The sequence below is a fragment of the Trifolium pratense genome, linkage group LG1 (assembly GCF_020283565.1).
Source record: "Trifolium pratense cultivar HEN17-A07 linkage group LG1, ARS_RC_1.1, whole genome shotgun sequence".
Taxonomy (NCBI): Eukaryota; Viridiplantae; Streptophyta; class Magnoliopsida; order Fabales; family Fabaceae; genus Trifolium; species Trifolium pratense.
Window position 1 is genome coordinate 3,557,471 of NC_060059.1, and position 20,959 is coordinate 3,578,429.

The 20,959-nt window shown below is 33.6% G+C and overlaps 4 protein-coding genes across 5 annotated transcripts; 2 read left to right on the plus strand and 2 right to left on the minus strand.

The window, feature by feature from the left end:
- The first annotated feature begins 134 nt into the window (after positions 1–134).
- LOC123902767 lies at positions 135–4,445 on the plus strand. 2 transcript variants are annotated; one of them, XM_045952554.1, is made up of 6 exons: positions 135–312; positions 2,328–2,382; positions 2,475–2,536; positions 2,743–2,792; positions 3,800–3,948; positions 4,041–4,445. In XM_045952554.1, exons 2-6 carry the CDS (start codon positions 2,363–2,365, stop codon positions 4,246–4,248), a joined length of 489 nt encoding a protein of 162 aa, XP_045808510.1. In that variant the 5' UTR covers positions 135–312; positions 2,328–2,362; the 3' UTR covers positions 4,249–4,445. The 2 variants fall into 2 exon arrangements, with proteins under 2 accessions (XP_045808510.1, XP_045808509.1); XM_045952553.1 differs by lacking the exon at positions 135–312 and adding an exon at positions 1,778–1,925.
- Positions 4,446–4,651: 206 nt separating this feature from the next.
- Positions 4,652–5,995, minus strand: LOC123902768 (stress enhanced protein 1, chloroplastic). Its single transcript, XM_045952555.1, has 4 exons — positions 5,835–5,995; positions 5,655–5,762; positions 5,245–5,420; positions 4,652–4,893 (listed from the first exon to the last, which is right to left on the minus strand). The coding sequence occupies exons 1-4, from the start codon at positions 5,884–5,886 to the stop codon at positions 4,789–4,791; spliced, it is 441 nt and encodes a 146-aa protein (XP_045808511.1). The 5' UTR covers positions 5,887–5,995; the 3' UTR covers positions 4,652–4,788.
- Positions 5,996–6,559: 564 nt separating this feature from the next.
- Positions 6,560–12,425, plus strand: LOC123902770 (sodium/proton antiporter 1). The gene is made up of 10 exons (XM_045952556.1): positions 6,560–7,038; positions 7,322–7,498; positions 7,610–7,738; positions 9,073–9,249; positions 9,515–9,621; positions 10,071–10,191; positions 10,443–10,504; positions 10,616–10,921; positions 11,498–11,792; positions 11,883–12,425. The coding sequence occupies exons 1-10, from the start codon at positions 6,757–6,759 to the stop codon at positions 12,000–12,002; spliced, it is 1,776 nt and encodes a 591-aa protein (XP_045808512.1). The 5' UTR covers positions 6,560–6,756; the 3' UTR covers positions 12,003–12,425.
- Positions 12,426–16,497: 4,072 nt separating this feature from the next.
- On the minus strand, positions 16,498–19,996 carry LOC123902771 (D-3-phosphoglycerate dehydrogenase 1, chloroplastic). The gene is made up of 5 exons (XM_045952557.1): positions 19,148–19,996; positions 18,170–18,546; positions 17,965–18,075; positions 17,800–17,895; positions 16,498–17,356 (listed from the first exon to the last, which is right to left on the minus strand). Exons 1-5 carry the CDS (start codon positions 19,677–19,679, stop codon positions 16,685–16,687), a joined length of 1,788 nt encoding a protein of 595 aa, XP_045808513.1. The 5' UTR covers positions 19,680–19,996; the 3' UTR covers positions 16,498–16,684.
- Positions 19,997–20,959: the final 963 nt, after the last annotated feature.

Here is a 20,959-nt window from a genome sequence, read left to right on the forward strand (position 1 = left end):
AGTGGCGAGTATACCGCCGGGCATGCCTGGCACGTGCCTGGGCTGCCCTTTTTCTTTTTTTTTTTTTATTTTTTATTTTTTATTTTTTTTTAAATGAAAACAAAAACAGAAAAAGGAAGAGTAGTACTTGCTTTCTCTTTCTCGATCCCTCTCTCTCAAAATTGCTGCTCTCAGTTCCTCTCTCACCCGCCGGCCGCTGCTCTCAATCCCTCTCTCCCTGCTCTCAATCTCTCTCCCTCACCTCGCCGTAAAGCCGTTCAATCTTCCGCCGCAGCCGCACCGCACTCACTCTTTCTCTTCGTCTCGTTTGAGGTAAGCAAACTAACATACTGCAATTAATTTTTAACAACCTAACCTTCTCAATCTAGAATCTTTGTTTGATGATTTGGTGTTGTTTTGAATTTTAAATTTATTAAGCTGTTTTGATTGTTAAGTGATTATATAAATAAGCTGTTTTGGTTATATAAATAAGTAGTTTTGGTTGGTTCTTCAATAGTGTTTTTGTTCTAAAATAGTGAGAATGAAGGGTTTTTGTTCTAAATTCATCTTGATCTGCAATAGTGTCTTTGTACTGTGCTTTATGTTTGTGGTCATACTGGGAATTTAAGTTATGGCAGAACAATTCATGAGTTTGTGAAGGATAATGGTTTTGCTATTGACTCGCATTTACAGAGTGCTCTCATTAACATGTATGCAAATTGTGGTGCAATGGAGTTTGCTAGGGAAATATATGAAGGACTTCCGTTGAAAAATATGATTGTTTTGTCTGCTATTTACCTTCAACTTAGATGTTGTTTTATTTTAGTAAACTTTGTTAATGTTTTATTAATGTGTGTTTTGTTAATAGTTATGCCTAAACATGTTTCATTGTCTACCGATAAAATGTCTCGAATCCCATCGGTAGTGCCACAAAAGAGAAGAAAGAGTAGTATAGAAAATGCCTTCAATGTTGAGGATATGAATCATCTTATAGAAAATATAGCAATGGTATTTTATGCTGGTGTCTTATCTTTCCATCTTGCTAGAAATCCTTACTATGTTAGTTCTTATTCTTTTGCTGCTAATCACAACCTTAGTGGCTTCCTCCCTTTAAGTTATAATGCTCTAAGAACCACTCTTTTGAAGCAAGAAAGAGCTCATATTGATAGGTTGCTTCAACCTATAAAATCTTTGTGGACATTGAAGGGAGTTACGTTGGTTTCTAATGGCTGGACAGATGTGCAAAGGAGGCCTTTGATAAATTTTATTGGCATTTGTGAAGGAGGACATATATTCTTAAAAGTCGTTGATGGCTCTGATGAATATAAAGACAAGTTTTACATGACCAACATATTTAATTCTAGATGGGCAGACATTGAGTACGCCCCTGATAAAATTTCCTCAAAAAATTTGCCCAGGCTCTCTAACATTCCTGGAGTCGCCACTGGCTATAACTTATGGGACAAGATCACAAAACCTAATATGAGATATAGGTGTGTTTAGGTGTATCAACTTAGTTGAAACGTCTATTTAATCGTTGATGCATAGATGTTCTTAATTTAAAAAATTACCCCTTTCAAATATTATAAACCATTAAAAAAAAACTTTAAAATATTATATAGATTTTTTTTTTCTAATACCAAGTTTCGAACCAAGTATCTCTATGTTTCAAAGTGACTCATCAACCAAAGGCTACCCGGGAAACAAACAAAATATTATATAGATTTTTACTTTTATATTGTTTTCGCTCTAATTTTAAAAATAAAATATAAAATCCAAATTACTGAAATACCCAAAGTTTTTAGGTGTTTCATACTCTCAAGTTCACCCTCTAGCTAACACCTTTTCACCGAATTATCTCCCCTGCTCCGGTGACTGCGGCGGCGCCTCTTTCCCCTACTCGATTCCCTTCTTCTCTTCTGTCCACACTATTCGCATTCCTTTAGGTTTGTTTGGACTATGCACTTTGTTGTCAATTGTCATCTCCATTCGATCAATTTGATGTTGCTTGCTTAAAAATTGGGGGAAACTTGAACCCTAGAAATTGATAATTGTAGAAACGTGTATTCTATGTTGCTTAGTGCGATCGTAGTATGAGATTAACTTTTTCCCTTTGTTTTTGGGCTGAAAATTATTGGAATTCTGAATTATTGTCATCCAATAAATAATGATTATTTATGTAACAATGTGATTATGAGTCATGCTTCTAATTTATGCAAATCAATTTAGATTTTGTATTGTTTCAATTCTAATTTCGTTTCGCCGTTCACTTCATTAGAGATTTTGTTTTGTTGCTACTGATTTATGTTTGTGAATTTTAAATTTAGCTTGTGTATCTTTTATAATAGGATTTGGCTCTCTTCATACCCTAAGTTTTACAGCAATGGGAAAGACAAATACAAGGTTAATCACTTCTCTATTGAAAGTTAAAATTAGTTTCTTTTTGATTGCTTAGCGTTTACGCAAGTCTGAGGTCGAGCTTTTCACGTGTGCAGGTCAGATTCATCAGATTCAAAGTCGGACCGCAAGTTTGAGAAAAAGCTACAGTTTTATACCAGTAAGTTTTTGGGGTCAAGTTTTTCATCTTTTGAATTACAACAGTATAATTTCTGGTCATGTGTGCTAGTTTTATGTAAGGACTAAGGAGTTCTATGTATCTGTTTTATTTTCGTGTATACAAAGATTATAGTTTGTGGTTTGGTTCATATGTTACACGCACCTGTCTAGAAATTTAACTCCTTCCCACCCGTGCTGTTATTGTAGAGGTGAAAAATGTTGTTGCTTCCTTGACTGCACAAAAGTCTATTTCTAAGGTGAGAATCTCATTATCAGTGCCTAAAGTTAATCATATGCTGGTTATTATAAATCATTGATTGACAATTGATTTTAAAATGTTATCTTGTTCCTGGAAATTTTAAATACTTTTCTGTTCTAGTACTTTCCTTTTTCATCACATGAGTTTGTCATGGTTTCCAAATCCCAATAGTTGCAGATTAGGATATGTCATTTGTCATGATTAACACGTGTTGTGCCTGCTCTGATAGTCGTATATGGATGTTTGTGTTATTTTGTTGCTTACAGAAAGATTATAATCTAAGGAAATTTTTCAGTTTAATTTTGATAAACTCATTTATGTGCTACCCGTCTGTAGATCTTGATGAAATGTTGTGTATGTGATTGTTGCATTAGTATAATAAAAGTTGGGAGTTCCCGATATATTTAATTACAACTTACTTGGTAAAACCAATATTGACTTGTCTGGAGTTGCAAAGAAACGTACAATTTTTTTCTTGCTCTTTAAAGAAAACAAGGGGCACAGTAAACTTGTGATGATATGCGGACTGAAGCCTTACTTTTTATGTATTTAGAATTAGAACCAATTTTGATAAAATATAAAAAGAAAATAATTGCAGGTGTTCATGACAGAAAATATAAAAAGAGTGTTGCAATAATTGCAGGTGTTTAAACATGAGCAGCCTCTTGTGCTAGTTGAAATTAGATCATGCATCTCAATTTTTCAGAAGGTGTCTCATTTAATTTGTCCATAAGCACTTAGAAACATATAAAGGTTTTTTCAAAAGCAAAGAACTACACCTTATTTTAATTGAAAAATTCCCAATACTTAAGAGCTAATTCAAACCAGAACATACTAATTATCTTGAAGATTTGTGAATAAATATTTGCTGTGAATGTCCTGATGACACGATTGGTGCAATTTTTTACTAACTGGACCAAAGTTCTTTTAGATATGTATGCCCCTCTTATTTTATGTGCAAAACATCAGTGTTATTGATTTTGGGAAAATGTTTTATTCTGTCAGAACAAGAGCAAACATCAAAGGCGGCAGAAAAAATTGAAAGCATATAACCTCTCTTCATTCTTAGAGACCCTTCCGGAGTTAAAGGAGCCACAGAAACCAAGCAATGAGGAAAACTTCAAGATTAATTGTAAAAATCGACAGACATTAGTGTGAGTGTTTGCTACATAATTCAATTATATTGGCTGCTATACAGTTGATATGTAAAATAGTATTTTTGTAACCCTTATCACTTATTCATCAGATTGAAGGAGGGACAACGATTGTCTGAGTTTTTTAAGGATCATTCCACCCAAGTGGATCCCTTGGCTGCCATTTTTCAACACTTACGGAGCACACAACCAGAACCAGTAGTGGAACAACAACCCAAGAAAAGACCAAACATAAATGGGTCGAAGAAGAGGAAGAATAAAGCAAAGGCTAGGTCTGGAATTCAGTCTATGGAAATATAATGCCTCTTGTATGGATGCTATAATGGTCCCCTTTTTTAAAGATCTCTCTATAAGTGTACTATTTCTAGGAAGCATTACACTACTTAATTTGTGAATGAAGACATCTTAAATTTATTAAGCAGAATACTCAGTGATTTCCATGGTAGTTGGTCACTGATTTTTATATCAGTATTTATTGGAAAGATGTGAATTCCTAAGCTGAGTATAGCAAACTTATCAAACTAACTACATATATAATCATCTTTTGATGAGCAATTTAAGGCTCTTCATAAAAAGAAAGTTTGTGACTTATGATTAACATCACTTGTGGTGCTTATAGCTTTAATTCATATTTGATTATTTGTATGCAAGGTTCATAAAATGGAAAGGCTATATTTGTTAAAGGAAAAATGGGCAAGGATAATTTCATTAATGATGTCATTTCTTTTCACCAAGAATATTAATATTACAACAAAACAGTGTTAAATATGTTACTTGAAAAATGGAACTCCGTTTGAAACTACAGAATTTACAACAAACACAACCAGCCTGAATATGTAATCAGTTCTCTGAGGCTGACTGGAAGATGAAAACTGCCGTCAAGACACCCACCAGTGCTGTTACGGCCAATGCAACTGTAGGTAGTGGACTTGTGAGTCCAAAGTTCTGCAATATCAAAGTACAGGAATACTGTTATTCTTTTGCAGTTCTGCTAAAAATAACCAGCTAGAATGAGTGAAAGGAGAGGTTGAGATAAGTAAGGAGTATCAAAATCAAAACTTAATAAAGTTAGTGGCGATTTCGGCGCGTTGCAAGCTTATGTTCACTTGGAAGATTCTACTTACTTTAGATGCATCAGAAAATTATATATATGAACCTATATGCTTAATCTCAATAGCTTAAAATATCATGAACAGATACATAGCTTAATTTTATAAGCAAATTTCACTTTTCTAGGTTCATTATAAAATTAATGTATCTGAACTTAATATTTACCGTAATGGCGTGTAAACATACCTCTAGGAGTCCTTTTCCACTTGTAATTTCAACAGTAATGGCAGTAGCAAAACCAACCATGGCAACCCGCCCTAGCCATACATCCAAACCGTTCCCGTCATTGGTGTTTTGTTCACATCTTATCGAAACCGGCATTGCTTTGCATACAGCCTTCCTGTCACGACTTCTCCGAATCACTTGAGACAAGTAAAAAATTACTTAGCTTCATAACTGGTTTCAACAATACTTTTGTTCCACCCTCCCTCCCTAAAGTCTAACTACTAACTAGCATCATGAATTAACTTCATATACTTACATGTTAAACTATAAATGTCAAGCATATAAAGCATACAGCAAAAACAAAAGCTGAATCTCATTGGATAAGATTAAGATATGCAAAAACATGTTTAATTAAGAATTAGAAAAGTTACTTAGGGAAGAACCAGTGGCGAAGGATGCTTGAAAAGATGCCAAAGTGGGTTTAGGAAATTGAGCAGAGGCTGCATAGTAGTTGTTTCTTGTGGTGAAAACACGTGCATCTGCAACATAGTTAGTTAGTTTAGTTCAATTGATTAAAAATGGAAGTTGAGAATTGAGAAGCAGAGGATTACCGCGAAGAGAGACAGAAAGAGAAGCAGATGATTGAGCTTGAGCGAGTGCCATGGTTGGTTGATGATGAACAAGTTACTGTAACAATTGAATTGCAATCCTTTATTCTTTATCTCTTTCTGTTTCTTTGTAATGATGAAACCATGGCCATTCATTCATATATTTGACTCATCAATACATACGTGGCTTCTTCTTTGTTTTTCTTTTTTTTGTTAAAACAACATTATAAGCACTTTTTGTATTTTAATAATGGAATAATTATAATTGATTGATGGTATAATCACTTTTTATTTACACTTGTTTTGAACTAGACCTTTGGATTAGATGAAAGCCAATACAATATATATTTGTCAATATAAATTTCACCTTACAAACTAACTAATAATGTATCTCTAATTAATTTCTAACCTATCTCACTCGGTCAAACTTTTACTTTGCCGACTTCAGTCTCCATCTCTATTCACAAACATTTCTTCCACCAATTCAAGGTGTATAAGATCATTTTATTATATAGACGAAACAATAATTACCACTAAAGCTCACGATAATTGTAAAATCTCAAATTTAAATACAGACGAAAACATCAAACTAGTAATATAATATCGATATTTAAGGGTTGAATCACAATTTATAACAAATCATAAATTATTAGTGAAAATGTTATCACGTGGACTTATTTTACCATGTCCCTGACTTGGTTAGTTATTTTACCTTGTTTTTTATTTTCATTTCCGAAACCAAAATTTACCAAACCAGTTACAGTAGTTACCATTCATTTCAGTAATCCAGAAAGAAAGAACTTATTTCTTTCCATTCTTAGTTTCTTACTATGAATGAAGCTAACTAATTCTCTTCCGTTAGTTATCATATCATAGTTTTGCCAACAACATCAACTGTTGCTGTTGGAAACATTTGCCGGAACAAATGGCAACGTTTTCAATCGCAACAAACTTGTCCATGTTCCAAAATTCACGAAATTCTAAACTTTCATCTCATCCTCTTCACACAATTCAAAATTCACTGACACAATCACAACCCTTCTTCACTTCTTCTTCTTCTTCTTCTTCTTCTTCTTCTTGTAGAACCAGATTTGGAGTTCCCAATCCCAAGTTACTCCGTAATAGTGTATTGGCACGTGCTGAAGATAAAGCTAGAGATTCAAACTCTTCTTTTCAGCCTCCACAAAGTTCCCAAAAACAGTTCCAGGTTCTTCTTCTAAGATTTAGATTACCCTTTTAATCTTTCTGCTTCTTTTATCTACTAATTTTGATGTTTCATGCTGTTTTGCATAATTGCATGTAAAGGGTACCTCAACAATCAAAAAAAGATTCAAATTTTAAGCTTAATTAGTTGAATTCAAACGAATTTCATTTGAAATTAGCTTATGCAAGATAAAGGGGTTAATTTTGGTGATTTAGTTAGTTAATGTGTGCATTAGTACTTTACAGAATCTGCTTTTGATATGCTAAGGGGTTAATTTTGGTAATAGGACTTGACATCAGAATCTGGAACTTGTGATCCTCTATGTTCAGTTGATGAAACAAGCTCACAAGATTTTGAAGATAACTATCAGCCCAAGACTGATTTGCTTAAAGCAGTTGCGGTATTTGCCGCAGCTGCAACTGGGACAGTTGCAATTAACCATTCTTGGGTCGCGGCAAATCAGGTAAATTAATACCTTATTTCACTTATGGTAGTTTCACAGTAAAGTATATGCATTTGCGAAAATATCCCTGTTCTGAAAGTTGGGAGCTCGATATGTGATGTCTCACTGCAGGATCTTGCTATGGCATTGCTATTTGTAATAGGATATGCAGGCATCATATTTGAAGAATCTCTAGCATTCAACAAAAGTGGGGTAGGACTATTGATGGCTGTAAGCTTATGGGTGATACGGAGTATTGGGGTAAATATCTATCTTTTATATGTTTTGGCTTTTGAGAATGTCAGGTGATTTTTGATTGGTTAGAGCTTTATGGTAGCATGATACTTGGTTGGTTTAAAATTTATGATTAGAACTTAGTACTGTAAAGAACAAAATTCTATGTTTGGTGTATATTAATAGTATAATAAAACAGGATAAAAGGTACGAAAAATGGTATATTTTGGTTTCATTTATTAAAATGCACCAGCAAAACCACTTATTTTGCATACTGTCAAAATCAAGTCTATTGTACTGTGTGTGTGTTCATATAGACATCCGAACTGCTCTTTTTCTTTTTGTTGGGGTTTGTTTATTTAGTCATCTTTGCAAAAGATATGTAGCCATTATCAAGGATTAGAATAAGGCAGATTCTATGTATCAGTTTGAGTTGGCGTTACCAATAGTGGATTGAGGAATGCCAAAATCTGCTATGTGAAATAGCAGAAGCTGCACAACGGTTAAAAAAAGGCAATGGTACATACAAATAAAAAAAGGGAATGGAGTATATTGAAACGTTTACATATTACAGTGAATATAGGACTCATACTCTTTTACTCTTCAATTTTTCTATTATAAAAGTAGGTCATGTTTGGCACACATGCAGATTCTTCAATTATATTATTTTTCAATAAAAAACCTGAAATTCTCTTTTTTTCGCTATTGCCGCTACATCAGCTGGCATAAATTGGAATAGTGATCCCTTATTGCCGTAATAGCGAAACTAATAAAGGGCTACGGTTTTAATACCTGATTCGTCAAAATCCCTGTTGCCGCTATTTGACAGCATTCAATTGAAACACAATTTCAAGTGTGAACCAACATTAACTATAAGGGTCTGGTTGATTTCAAAATCGAATCTTTAACAGAAACATGTGGTTTGGGATATTTTTCTTCTATCATCCAATATAAACTTGATGCAACATTAAAGAGTTTCCTTTGCCCCCGTCTTTTGGAATTACTTTTATTTTAAAAAAGAACCTCTTTATGGTACTTGCACTTAAAATCAACTTTCTTTGTCAGAACCTTTCACAAATGTATGAAAATTTGGTAAGATTGATTAGAATATGTGAGTTAATGGAAGTTTGTTTATTTTGTCCAAACTAAACAACAGTTTACCTCGAAGATTATGTGTATTTTTATTCGTTCATAGTTTTTTTCCCAACAATTGGTTGCTACCATTGCACATAATATGTTGTAAAAAACCTTGTTACTGTGGAAAAGAAGTTGATTCTGATCTCACAATTACTGTCTCCCAAGTATCATTCGATTGGATTTTCCACTGCCATTTACTTTTATTTTTTATGAATTGTCTGTAGGCTCCATCAACTGATATAGCTGTCTCAGAGCTATCTCATGCATCTGCCGAAGTCAGTGAAATAGTGTTCTTCTTGCTTGGTGCAATGACCATTGTTGAGATAGTTGATGCTCATCAAGGATTTAAGATAGTTACGGACAATATAAAAACCCGAAAGCCACGCCTTCTCCTTTGGGTGGTAAGTTCTTTCATCGCTTTATCTATGCAATTTTTACCATACTACGAATGCTTCGTTGTGAATTCTTTGCAAGTTGAAATTTCTTGGAAACTTGACTGCATTAGTTTTTAGTTATCAACTTGGAAAGAATCTGAAATTTTTACCTAATGTCTCTTTTCCCCCAAATCTGAAATTATAAATCTTGTGTAGTTTGCATGACTGCCATGACAGATATTGTCCGTGTGTCCCAATAATTGAATTTGACAAATTAAAGTTAAATATGCAGGTTGGATTTATTACATTTTTTCTCAGTTCAGTTCTGGACAACCTTACATCCACCATAGTCATGGTTTCTCTGTTGCGGAAATTAGTACCTCCATCAGAGTATCGAAAGTATGTGTGTCATTATGTTATTGAATTTCGGTGTAATGTTCTTACCACACGTTGAAGTATTCAATATGACCATAATTTCTAAAATAGCACAATAATGATTGAATGGAGACATTCATGAATTACATAAGGTTTCATTTATTGGTCTCTTTAGCCTGATAAGACCACTCCTTAGTTGGAGCAATTTATATTGCATTACCCATACTTTTTCATTTTCTCACAAAATCTGAATATCCATTTTAACAAATTTTTCTCAAAGAAACGATTCATCGTTTAAATACACCAGTTCCTGCCAGTGCTTATATTTCGTAAATGATATGAAATGTTGTTAGTTTTTTCATTTAAGTTGAAATCAGCATTAGGAAATCCTGTGTTCTCCGATCTTCAACTATTCTGAGGTTTAGCTACACCTTTTGAAATCCTCAAGAAGTTGCTTTGGATTTTGTTTGCAGGATTCTTGGAGCTGTTGTTGTAATAGCAGCAAACGCTGGTGGTGCTTGGACTCCTATTGGCGATGTCACAACAACTATGCTGTGGATACATGGCCAAATAACTACAGTGCAAACAATGAAGGTGATATATCTCTTGGAAAATTGTTCCAATATGATAACGTCTATTTGGATCATGAAATATTTTTGCCTGAAATGACATAGTAATTTATAGTGGTATAAATGTATAATGATTAATGAATTGAGCACCAGTGACACCCTGAAATATTCTTTTGATATAGTGATAAAAAATACTACATAATTTAAAGCTGTAAATTATGATTTCCTTGGTCAATATGAAAAATGTATCTATAACTGCATTTTCTTTACTTTCAGGATTTGTTTTTGCCTTCAGCCATTTCTCTAGCTGTTCCACTGGCTCTAATGTCCTTGACTAGGTACTATTGTACTTCAAAAGTTAACCAAGAAAACTGATTTGAGTGGTCAATTTTAGCTTAACATATTATAACTATAATTTACATGATCATACTGGATTTTCTTCTGTTCAGTGAAGTTAATGGCAAGGGGCAGGATTCTCCCGATGTCTTGGCATCTGAACAGATGGCTCCTCGGGGACAGCTTGTTTTTTCGGTGGGTTTAGGAGCTTTGATTTTTGTCCCCGTGTTCAAGGCCGTCACAGGTTTGCCTCCGTACATGGGGATGTTGCTTGGACTTGGCGTTCTTTGGATCCTTACTGATGCAATCCATTATGGTGAATCTGAAAAGAGAAAGAAGCTTAAAGTGCCACAGGCACTATCAAGGATAGATACTCAAGGAGCACTATTCTTCCTTGGAATTCTATTATCTGTTAGCAGGTAATACAGAAATAATTTTTGATTTTTTTTTCCGTCGCAATGAACTTCAGACAACACAACAGCCACGTGTTTCATCCGTTTAGACTTATGAGAACTATGACTTATTTTATTTGCCATGTCCTATTAGGAGAAGGAATTTATTCTTCCTATCAATTCACGCCATTTGGATTTTCATTATTGTTAGAATATACAAACAACAACCAAATCTTATTTCACTAGATGGGGTGACGGGGTCGCTTACATGTATCAAATGACGCCATAGTACTCGTACTCTAATAATCATTGTTGTTATGGTATCAGCTCAGAAAATTTAAAATCTTCACAAATTTTTCATGAATTGTGATTAGATGTCCTTCCCTATCATGTCCATGAGGTGTCAACTTAGTGGTCAGAACTTGACTTTGTAACCTGGCAGATTTCAAATCTCATGGGAGAGTTGTAAAAATGGCAATTAGTGCTACCATTATTAAAAAAAATTATCCTTCCCCAATTATTTTTTTTAAAGATATCCTTCCCTGACATGACAATTTCTTGGCTACTCATGTTTTTGCAATCAAAATGGTGATGTTTTTGCAGCCTGGAGGCGGCAGGTATTCTTCGGGAAATAGCAAATTACCTTGATGCTCATGTCCAAAACAGCGAACTAATTGCAAGTGCTATTGGTGTCATATCTGCGGTAATAGACAATGTTCCATTGGTTGCTGCAACTATGGGAATGTACGACGTCACTTCTTTCCCTCAAGATTCTGAGTTCTGGCAATTGATTGCATTTTGTGCTGGTACCGGTGGATCCATGTTAGTTATTGGCTCAGCTGCTGGAGTTGCATTCATGGGGATGGAAAAAGTGGACTTCTTTTGGTACTTTAAAAAGGTATTTCCTACCATTCGCTTGATATTATTGATCTGATAGAATAAAATCTTTATATTTGCATGACCGGCGTTGTTTATTTCTGTTGTGCAGGTTAGTGGCTTTGCTTTTGCAGGTTATGCTGCTGGTATTGCCGCATACTTAGCCGTTCATAACCTCAACATCTCCCTACCAACAACTCTAGCCGAGGTTCCTTTTCTTTCTGGTTCTTAAAATGAGAATTTCGGCATCGAAAGCAGGGTTGTCTCAATAGTCAGAATCGTCTATACAAACCATAGGTTATGAGGTTTTATATGTACCTATATGTATAGGGAGCGTATCAGCAAAGGGTTTGAGAGGTTAGATAAGCTCATCTTGGCCATCCATGTAATTCGAGATTGAGTAGTCAAGATTAATTCCTCGCATTCTATGATTGGATTCACCCCGGATATTGTTATTACAGTTGCACCTCATGTCATGTCAAAACGCCCTGAAATATTTGCATCATGAGGATTCAACATTTGAAACTCAACCCAGCAAATGACCTCTTTACATATATAGAACCTTTAAATGTGATGCATGGGATGTATTCTTTGTCTACAGAAATGCTCCAAAAAATATTCATTATTTCAAATAAAATCACGAGTTCTACTATTACTATAAGAGAAATTTGTGGACGTTTGTTAGAGGGATATACATGATTGAATATGCAGATCGAAACATTAGAAAAGGATTCTGTTACAAAGGTTCAAATACAAATGTTAGTAATACATAAGATGAACTTCAATAAAAAAAACTCCGGCAACAACACAATAAGAAATAAGGTTAAATAGACATTTCTTTATTACGTTGATGGTTGATGCAACTTGAATTGGATTGAATCATTCGTTTATTTTTAAGGCATGGATTGATTCGGTTGATATAAGCAAATATTCAGATAAAAATTATCATATCTTCACCAAAGTTTATACTTTGTAATTCCTCCGATCATTTTTATAAGAAGTAAAAGTGAAAATATGTTTGGTTCTTTTTATAACAAAAAAAAAAATAATCAAGTGGATATTAATAAGAAATGTAGATTTTTTTTTTTAAAATGATACTCGAGTGGATTACTCAGGCTTGTATAACCCCAGATCACTAACCATACTCCAAGAAGTAAGAAAATTAGTACACCAAACTTGCGTCTCTCGAAGAAGAAGTTTATTAGTTTTTTATGAGCTGTCACAATTACATTGGTTGTGCCCAAAATTTAGGTGTTATGTATGTGCCTGCCTATAGAAGACTTTCTCTAAACTCAAACACTTACCATTATTAGCGCGCAACTTGTTGTCCGTCTATCTTTTATTCATATATAATTATTATAATTATAATATATATAAAAATATAATTCTATGAATACAATAATAAATAAAAGACAAACAATATTTTGACGCTCTAATTCTTATTCATATTCGAAAATTTCTCAAATAAGAAGAAAAAAAAAAAAACAAACAAACTTAAGCGAAATGATACAAAAATGGCTCAAAAGATTATGAGAAAACTAAAATCAAACATAAAAATTAAACTTTATTATCCTTTTGAGAGAATACAATGTTGATATGGCTAAGCTGTGGATTCAAAGTTTCAATTCTGACTTTTTAAATTTTTTGTCAAGTAGTTTATTGGCTAAAAATTTCACCTTAAAGATGAATTAGTGGAGTGTCCGGAGTTCGAACCCCAGCTCGTGCACATATAGTGCGATGTCCTTGCCAACTAACCTCTGATCATTAGATCAATTAATTTTTTTTGTATGATAAAATTATTAAGGGTTAAATATGTTTTTGGTCCTTATAGTTTTACTAAATTTTCGTTTTAGTCCCTGAAATTTGTTTTCACACTTTTTAGCCCCTAAAGTTTCTTCACTCAATGTTTTTAGTCTTTGCCCTCCACATGGGTTAAAGGATGATGACGTGGCAGTGCCACGTCACTGCCACTTTTTTGCTTGCCACGTCACAAATCAATTTTTTTAAAAAAAAAATTTCCACTTTTTTTTCAATTTTTTTTTAGCAATCTTATTCCCAATTAATAAAAAAAAAACTAGTTTGTTAAAAAATTATTTTTTTAGTTTGTTAATAAGTAACAATATTAAACTTAGCAAAACAACCATCAGGCACAACCCATTTAATTATTAACAATAACAAAAAACTGGGAATGAGGTTGCAAAGAAAAATCTGGAAATAAATTGGAAAAAAAAAATTGATTGGTGACGTGGCAAAAAAAAATAAATGACAATGTGCCGATGCAAAAAGTATGTCGAGCTTAGAAGTAAAAGTTCACAAATATTTGTGTGTTTCTTTTCTTTTCTTTTTTTTTTTTTTTGGTACAATATATATGTTTCTTTTCATAAAAAAGTCATATATTTAGTAAGTTTATATTATAATATTTATTTTACTATGTAAACTCGCAAATCTTACAAAAAAAAAAAAAAACTCGCAAGCAAATGATATTATGTGTGCAAAAAGAATTAAGAAAGGTCAAAAAAAAAAAAAATAGACCAAATGAAATGAGAGACTATGAAATAATTAATCTTGACATCTCTCTCGTCTAAATTCAAAGTGACAATTCATGCATTATATAATTTCTTCAAAAATAATGAAACATTACAAAAGTCTATATGAGTATTTTCTGGAAAAAAAAGAAGAAGTTATTTCATATGTAATAGATACGTAAATACATAAATTTAATATGATTAAAATTTGAAATCACTTTGAATAATTAACATTTATAGTACTCATTCTCGTATATTATGAATGACTCAAAGAGTAATATTTAATATATGAAAAATGAGTTGTGTCAATATATATATATATATATATATATGAAAAATGAGGGAGCAGAATTCTCATGATACATATCAAATCAAAGTAGTTGTAAACACGATCTTTAATATGCATGAAAAATGAGTTGAATTAAATGTAATATGAAATGTACACAATTGATTTATATAATATTAATATTCAATTTGGTTTTTTATTAAATTTGTTTTTAATTCTTAATGTAATATGACAAATTGATAGTTTTTTAGTGGATAATCGTGCATTTCTATTAAACTTTTTTTGGTTTACATCCCACCGATAACAATTACTCCATTCGTACCACAATATATGTCACTTTGGTGAAAAAATTTGTACTACAATATATATCACTTTATATTACCAATTTCATTTAATGTTATTTTTCCTATTACAGTATATCTTTAACTATTTATTACTCTCATTCTTTCAATTCTTCAATTTATTTTTTTCATACCATGAATAAAGGACAATTTTGTAAATCAACTTATAATCTTTTTTTTTCATATAACATTAATTACATTTCTTAATATGTGTAAAAGTGGCAAAGCGACATATATTGTGATACGGAGGGAGTACATATTAACCTGCGGTGAGATGGGTAGCTTAACTAATTGAGCTAGTTGAACTAATGGTTAAAAGAGTTGGAAGTCTCTCAGCTAGCTCAATTAGCTCAATTACATATTAACCTGTTTATTTATTTTTTATTTTTTTTCTGTCTTGAATTGGAGAATCATTTCTTCGTTTTAAAATTTATTTTAGCAAAAAAAGAAAAATACATCATTGTTGATGTAGTTTTTTTGGATAATCTAAAAAATAGTGAACATAATCTTTAAATATTTCAACGAAGTTGGTAGCTCTAAAATTCATCTTCTGTAATATATATATATATATATATATATATTACTAGAGCAATATACCCATGAAAAGCATAAAGTAAGAGAATTTAAATGAAGTAAAATCTTCATTGAGAATAAGAGGTAGGAGCGCCATTGAACGGACGTTTCTTGGAAATATAGAGTGAATGTTTGTATTTCTAAATCAACATTTTTTATAAATGTGATAGTTTCATCGTAAATCAACATTTTTCGAGCACTTCACCGAAAAAACCTATGGTTCGTCCCTCAAGAAAGATATGATAGTTTTCAAGTCATTATGTCCAAATTGCTCAACTCCTAGATAAAGGGCGGCGATTTCCATTTCAATCCAGTGATCTCCAGCTTCTGGCTGGATCCAACCCACAAGCAGAACACCCATTGCAATTGGATGCTCATGCTCTTGGATTTTCTCAAGAATTGAATTAAGTGGTCTGTCATTGATGTTGAACCCGTACAAACCAGAGTTCAATATTTGCTGAAGATCTCTCCATTGAACAATGATACCCTGATAAAGCGATGTGAACTCGACATTTGTCCAAAGTTAACATATTACATTAAATCATGTAACCGGTTACACAAACTTGCAAGATACATTTAATATATGAAATAATGATTATAGATACTGATGAATGGAGACACCGATTCCCCAAAGTTAACAATATTTTCCTATTTCTGACCAAAAAAAAAAAAAACAATATTTTCCTATTTAGATGCTAAACGAGGTGAAACGGTTCGGCGCAATCTAAATTAGGTCAAAAGAGATCGAGTCAGGTCGGGTCGAAACGAGTTAGGGTTTAATAGTATAATAATTTTACACTGACGTTATTAAATAATAATTTAGTTTGAACTTTTGAGAGAAAATCAAAGATTTAAGAGTTTAAACAAAAACAAAAAACATGGCTCAAAAAATTAAGACTAAAATCAAACAGTGATCAAACTTTAAAAATGTGAGTGATTCTTTGAAATTTCCAACATATTGTTTATTCTCTTTATTTTCAAATAAAAATGAACAAGCAGGAATTTCACTAAACCAATAAACCACACTACTCATTCCAAAGTAAAATTATTCTTTTCTTCATCCCTCTAAGACTCACTCTACTCACTTGTTCATGATGATACATCAAAACCGGGCGCATCAACCAGTCATGCCCAATTTAAAAAAAATACAAAATAAAGGAAAAATAAAACACAACACAAACATTTAATCTTACAACTTGAGGAAAACGAATTCTTCAACAGCAGGAATATCTCCAATCCTTTTCAAAGTTTCTTTGCGAGGTTGATCATCAACTCCAATTGCCATCACAGCTTGCTTTCTTGGAGCAATCCTTCCAACACTCATGAAGCTCACATTCACATTCTCTTCACCCAAGATGCTTCCCACCTTTCCAATCATACCTGGTTGATCTACCTGCCTGCACAGTATAATGCTACCTTCCAAACTCACATCAACTTCAAAAGATCCAACCTTTGTAAGATGAGGGACACCATCTTTCACACGGCCCTCAACAGTGATCTCCCCTGAATCTGATATTGCGCTGGCAAATCGAGATTCCACGTTAGCAATCTGGACCTGGATGAATTCAAGTGGATTCTCAGGTGAACCATCAAGAATAACTCTCTCCTCAGTTATTCTTATCCCTCTTTGTTTAGCGGTGAAATCAGCATTAACCAAGTTCACAAAAACACTGGATATGGGCTCAATCAGACCCTTTGTTATCATAGCACGAAGAAGACGTGTGTCAAGATCATCAGGGGCCCTAGCGGAAGCATAAGTCACTTTCACCGTTTTTACACCGCTTCCTCCTGCTACCAGTTGGACAGCCAGTCTCCCCAGCTTCTCAGCAAGATCAACAAATGGTTTAAGCTCTGTTAGCACCTGCAGTCACAAAGGAATGAAACATGTGTTAGACTTGGGTCAATTCCAGTCTCCAATTTTATCACCAACTCCAACCCATGAATCATTTTGTATCATGATAGGCTTGAGACAGGGTTTCAAATTTGAAGAGGTAAAAGCTAAGGAATAAAACCTCATATCAAATCATGTAGTATTAGATTTCTCAAATCAAACTTTCACATTTACTTAACTATTAGTATTTAATTAGAACCAGTTGAGTAAATAGCAATCAAAATTTAACAATTTACAACCAACCATTTGATTCCAAATATCATTTTCAATATTTGAATTTGGATACACAAAAAGTTAATGATTCCCAATGATTTTCTTAAGCCAAATTTCTGTGCAGTAACATCACGAAGCAAGGTTATTTATAATGAAATACTAGTAAATTAAAAGGGTAATGAAGATTTTTTTTCTAGTACCTCTGAGGGAACCATTGGTGCATTTACTGCAGTAGAAGCAAGCTCCCCTTTCAAGGCCCCAACTACAGCTTCGGCTATTTCAATAGCCACACCTTCCTGGTAATCATTTTGAAAGGTTATTAGACATAATCATGAGCAATTGTTTGAAGTAACTAACAAACTAACCTGAGCTTCCTTGGTACTGGCACCGAGATGAGGTGTTGCAGTAACTAGCTCATGCTTAACCAACTTGCTGTCTTCGGCAGGTGGTTCCACAGTGAAAACATCAAGAGCCGCCTGAAACAAAGATACAAACTGTCATGATCTTGACCCAAATAATTATTAATTATTATCCTTTAAAGTAAACTATTAGTGGCTAAATGCTTCAAACCTGAGCTACAATTCCAGCATCCAATGCTCTAACAAGTGCATCCTCATCAATGACTCCACCACGAGCAACATTAACAATTCTAACTCCTTTCTTCATCTTGGCAAAAGTCTCATCATTGAGCATCTTTGAGGTAGCTGGGGTAAGCGGCATATGCAAAGAGATGAAATCAGCAGTAGCAATAGCTTCATCAAAGCTCACAAGTTCCACACCAATAGCACGAGCACGATCAGCAGGAGCATAAGGATCATGAGCAATGACATTCATCCCAAGCCCCTTAGCACGCCTAGCAACTTCAGTACCAACCTTCCCAAATCCCATTACAGCAAGTGTCTTCCCAACTAGGGATACTCCAACATACTTACTTCTCAGCCATTTCCCTGTATCAACCACAACATGTGTAAATCAGTCAGCACAAATTTAATCAACCACACACATTAACTAAAAAACAGAAGCCACAACATTAACAACACCCATAAAAATTTATATAAAATAAAAAAAAATTAAAAACCAAAACTTTTTTGGGTATAAATCAAGTAACCTCCGCGCGCAACTGCAGAAACTAATCCCTCGAGCCTTGTGGGACCCAAATGGATGGAAAACGCTTCCTAAGCGCATGCCCAAACCAGGAATCGAACCAGGACCTTGGTTTAACCAATAAGAGACTTGTGTCATCTCATTTAATTGCTATTGGGTTAAAACCAAAATGTTATCCCATATATAAAAATAGATCTCAACATGAATACACAGAAAGTGTCAGCCACACACAAATTGATATATGAGGAAATGAAGTTTCCTCCTTTTAGCAGAAAATTATACAATGACGTTACCTAGTCAACTAACATTTGACATCATAAAGAAATACGAAATTTAACAAAACAAAAAAGTACCCAAATTCTAACACTAAAAAGCAATAGGATCTAAACAAAATCTAACAAAGAAGGTGTTCGATAAAATGCTTCAGTTAAAAAACAACTTTACCAGCTTTGATAGAAGCATCAGCCTGAGCAACGTTTCTAGCCATGGAAGCCAAGAGTGCGATCCCGTGCTCAGCAGCGGCGACGGTGTTAGCAGTGGGAGCATTCACAACCAAACAACCATGTTCAGTAGCAGCAGCCAGATCCACGTTATCGATTCCAACACCAGCTCTTCCAACGACCTTAAGTCTACCACCGGAAGATTCAAAGACTTCACGTGAGACTTTAGTCCCACTACGAACGATAAGAGCATCACAGAGAGAGATCTTGGTGCAGAGTTCCTCAGGGCTGAGATTGTATGAACAATCCACGTTAGCGAAGTCTTTGAGAAGTTTGAGACCTGCTTCGCCGAGTTTTTCAGCGACGAGTACGGTGGGTTTTGCGTCGAGACTGGAAGAGACGTAGACGACTAGGGAACGACGGCGGTGGGTGGGGAGGGAGACGGAGAAGGCGGGGGAGAGAGGAAGTTTGGATGAGAGAGAAAGGGAGGTTGGAGTAGGGATTCGGAAAGTTTGGGAAATTGCGTTGGCTGCCATGGCTGGCTGGTGTTTGATGAAATGACTGAGAGAGTGAGTGTGGTGGGAAGTTTGGTGGAAATGAAATCAAACACAAGTCAGCAAGTGGAGGGAGGTTGGTGCATTTATATAAATGAATCAGTGATGCTTTCTTACAGTCACAGAACAGGGTTTATGAATGATGAATGCGGTTTCTCTTTCTCTTGCATTGGCTTTAATGCATTTAATTTAATTTTTTTTTCCATTCAAATCATTTTTAAATTCAATGAATAATGTATTTGGTTCGTGATTAGGGTTACATTTTTAATACTCAGTTTGATCTTATAAATGGTCAAATGTATTTGATTCAAATTAAGAATGAATACATTTTTATGGTGAATGAATGAAAAAAATGTTGATTTTCTTTTTCTATAGAAATAAATAGTCAAATGTATTTATTCAAAATTAAACCAAAAAGAAATATTCTAAACTTATCCAATAAGAGATGTTAAAAATAAGAAAATATTCCTAATTATTGCTCTTGTGACACTAGTTAAAGGAATTAAATAAATTAAATTAAATAAAGTACAAAAGAACTAGATTTTGTGTAATCTATTTTTTATACATAAATATAATATTTTTTCAATGCCAAAATTACTTTTTTTGATATTCTTAACTAATGCCCAATTGCGCCAAAAAAAAAAAAAACACTAGTGTCACAATGGCACAAGTTAGCATAACCCTAAAACTAAAGTACAATAACCGAGAGCACTTAAATGAAATGGTTCAGGTCTTTTCTAACTTAACTAAGGTTTTGAGCTCAATCTCTGACTTGGACATGCAATAATGTTAAAAATTTTATGAAGAGTTTACCATACATTCGAGTCACATAAGGCTCGATGATTAGTCTCTACAGTTGCGCATTATAATACACGATTTACACAAAACAAAATACAAAAAAAATAATAATCAATTTTCTCTTTGAATACAAAAGAAGTTTGATCAACACAAATTTTTTTTTATTATTATTATACTTTATTGAGCATTCATTTTATTATGTATGCTTGAACCACCGTCGGAAAATGAATTTGTTTTTTGTCAAATAGCCTAATGGCTAGAAAATACACCTTAAAAGTGAATAAACGGAGTGTCCCAGATTCGAACCCGAACTCCTGCACACATATAATGCGATGTTCCTACCAATTGAGCTAAACTCACAGGTATATTGAAGAGAGTATTATAGTATTATGGCAAATGCTAAATAATGTTCCATGAACATTCATTAAAAATTCAAATTTTTTAAAAGAAAAATATTGAAAAGG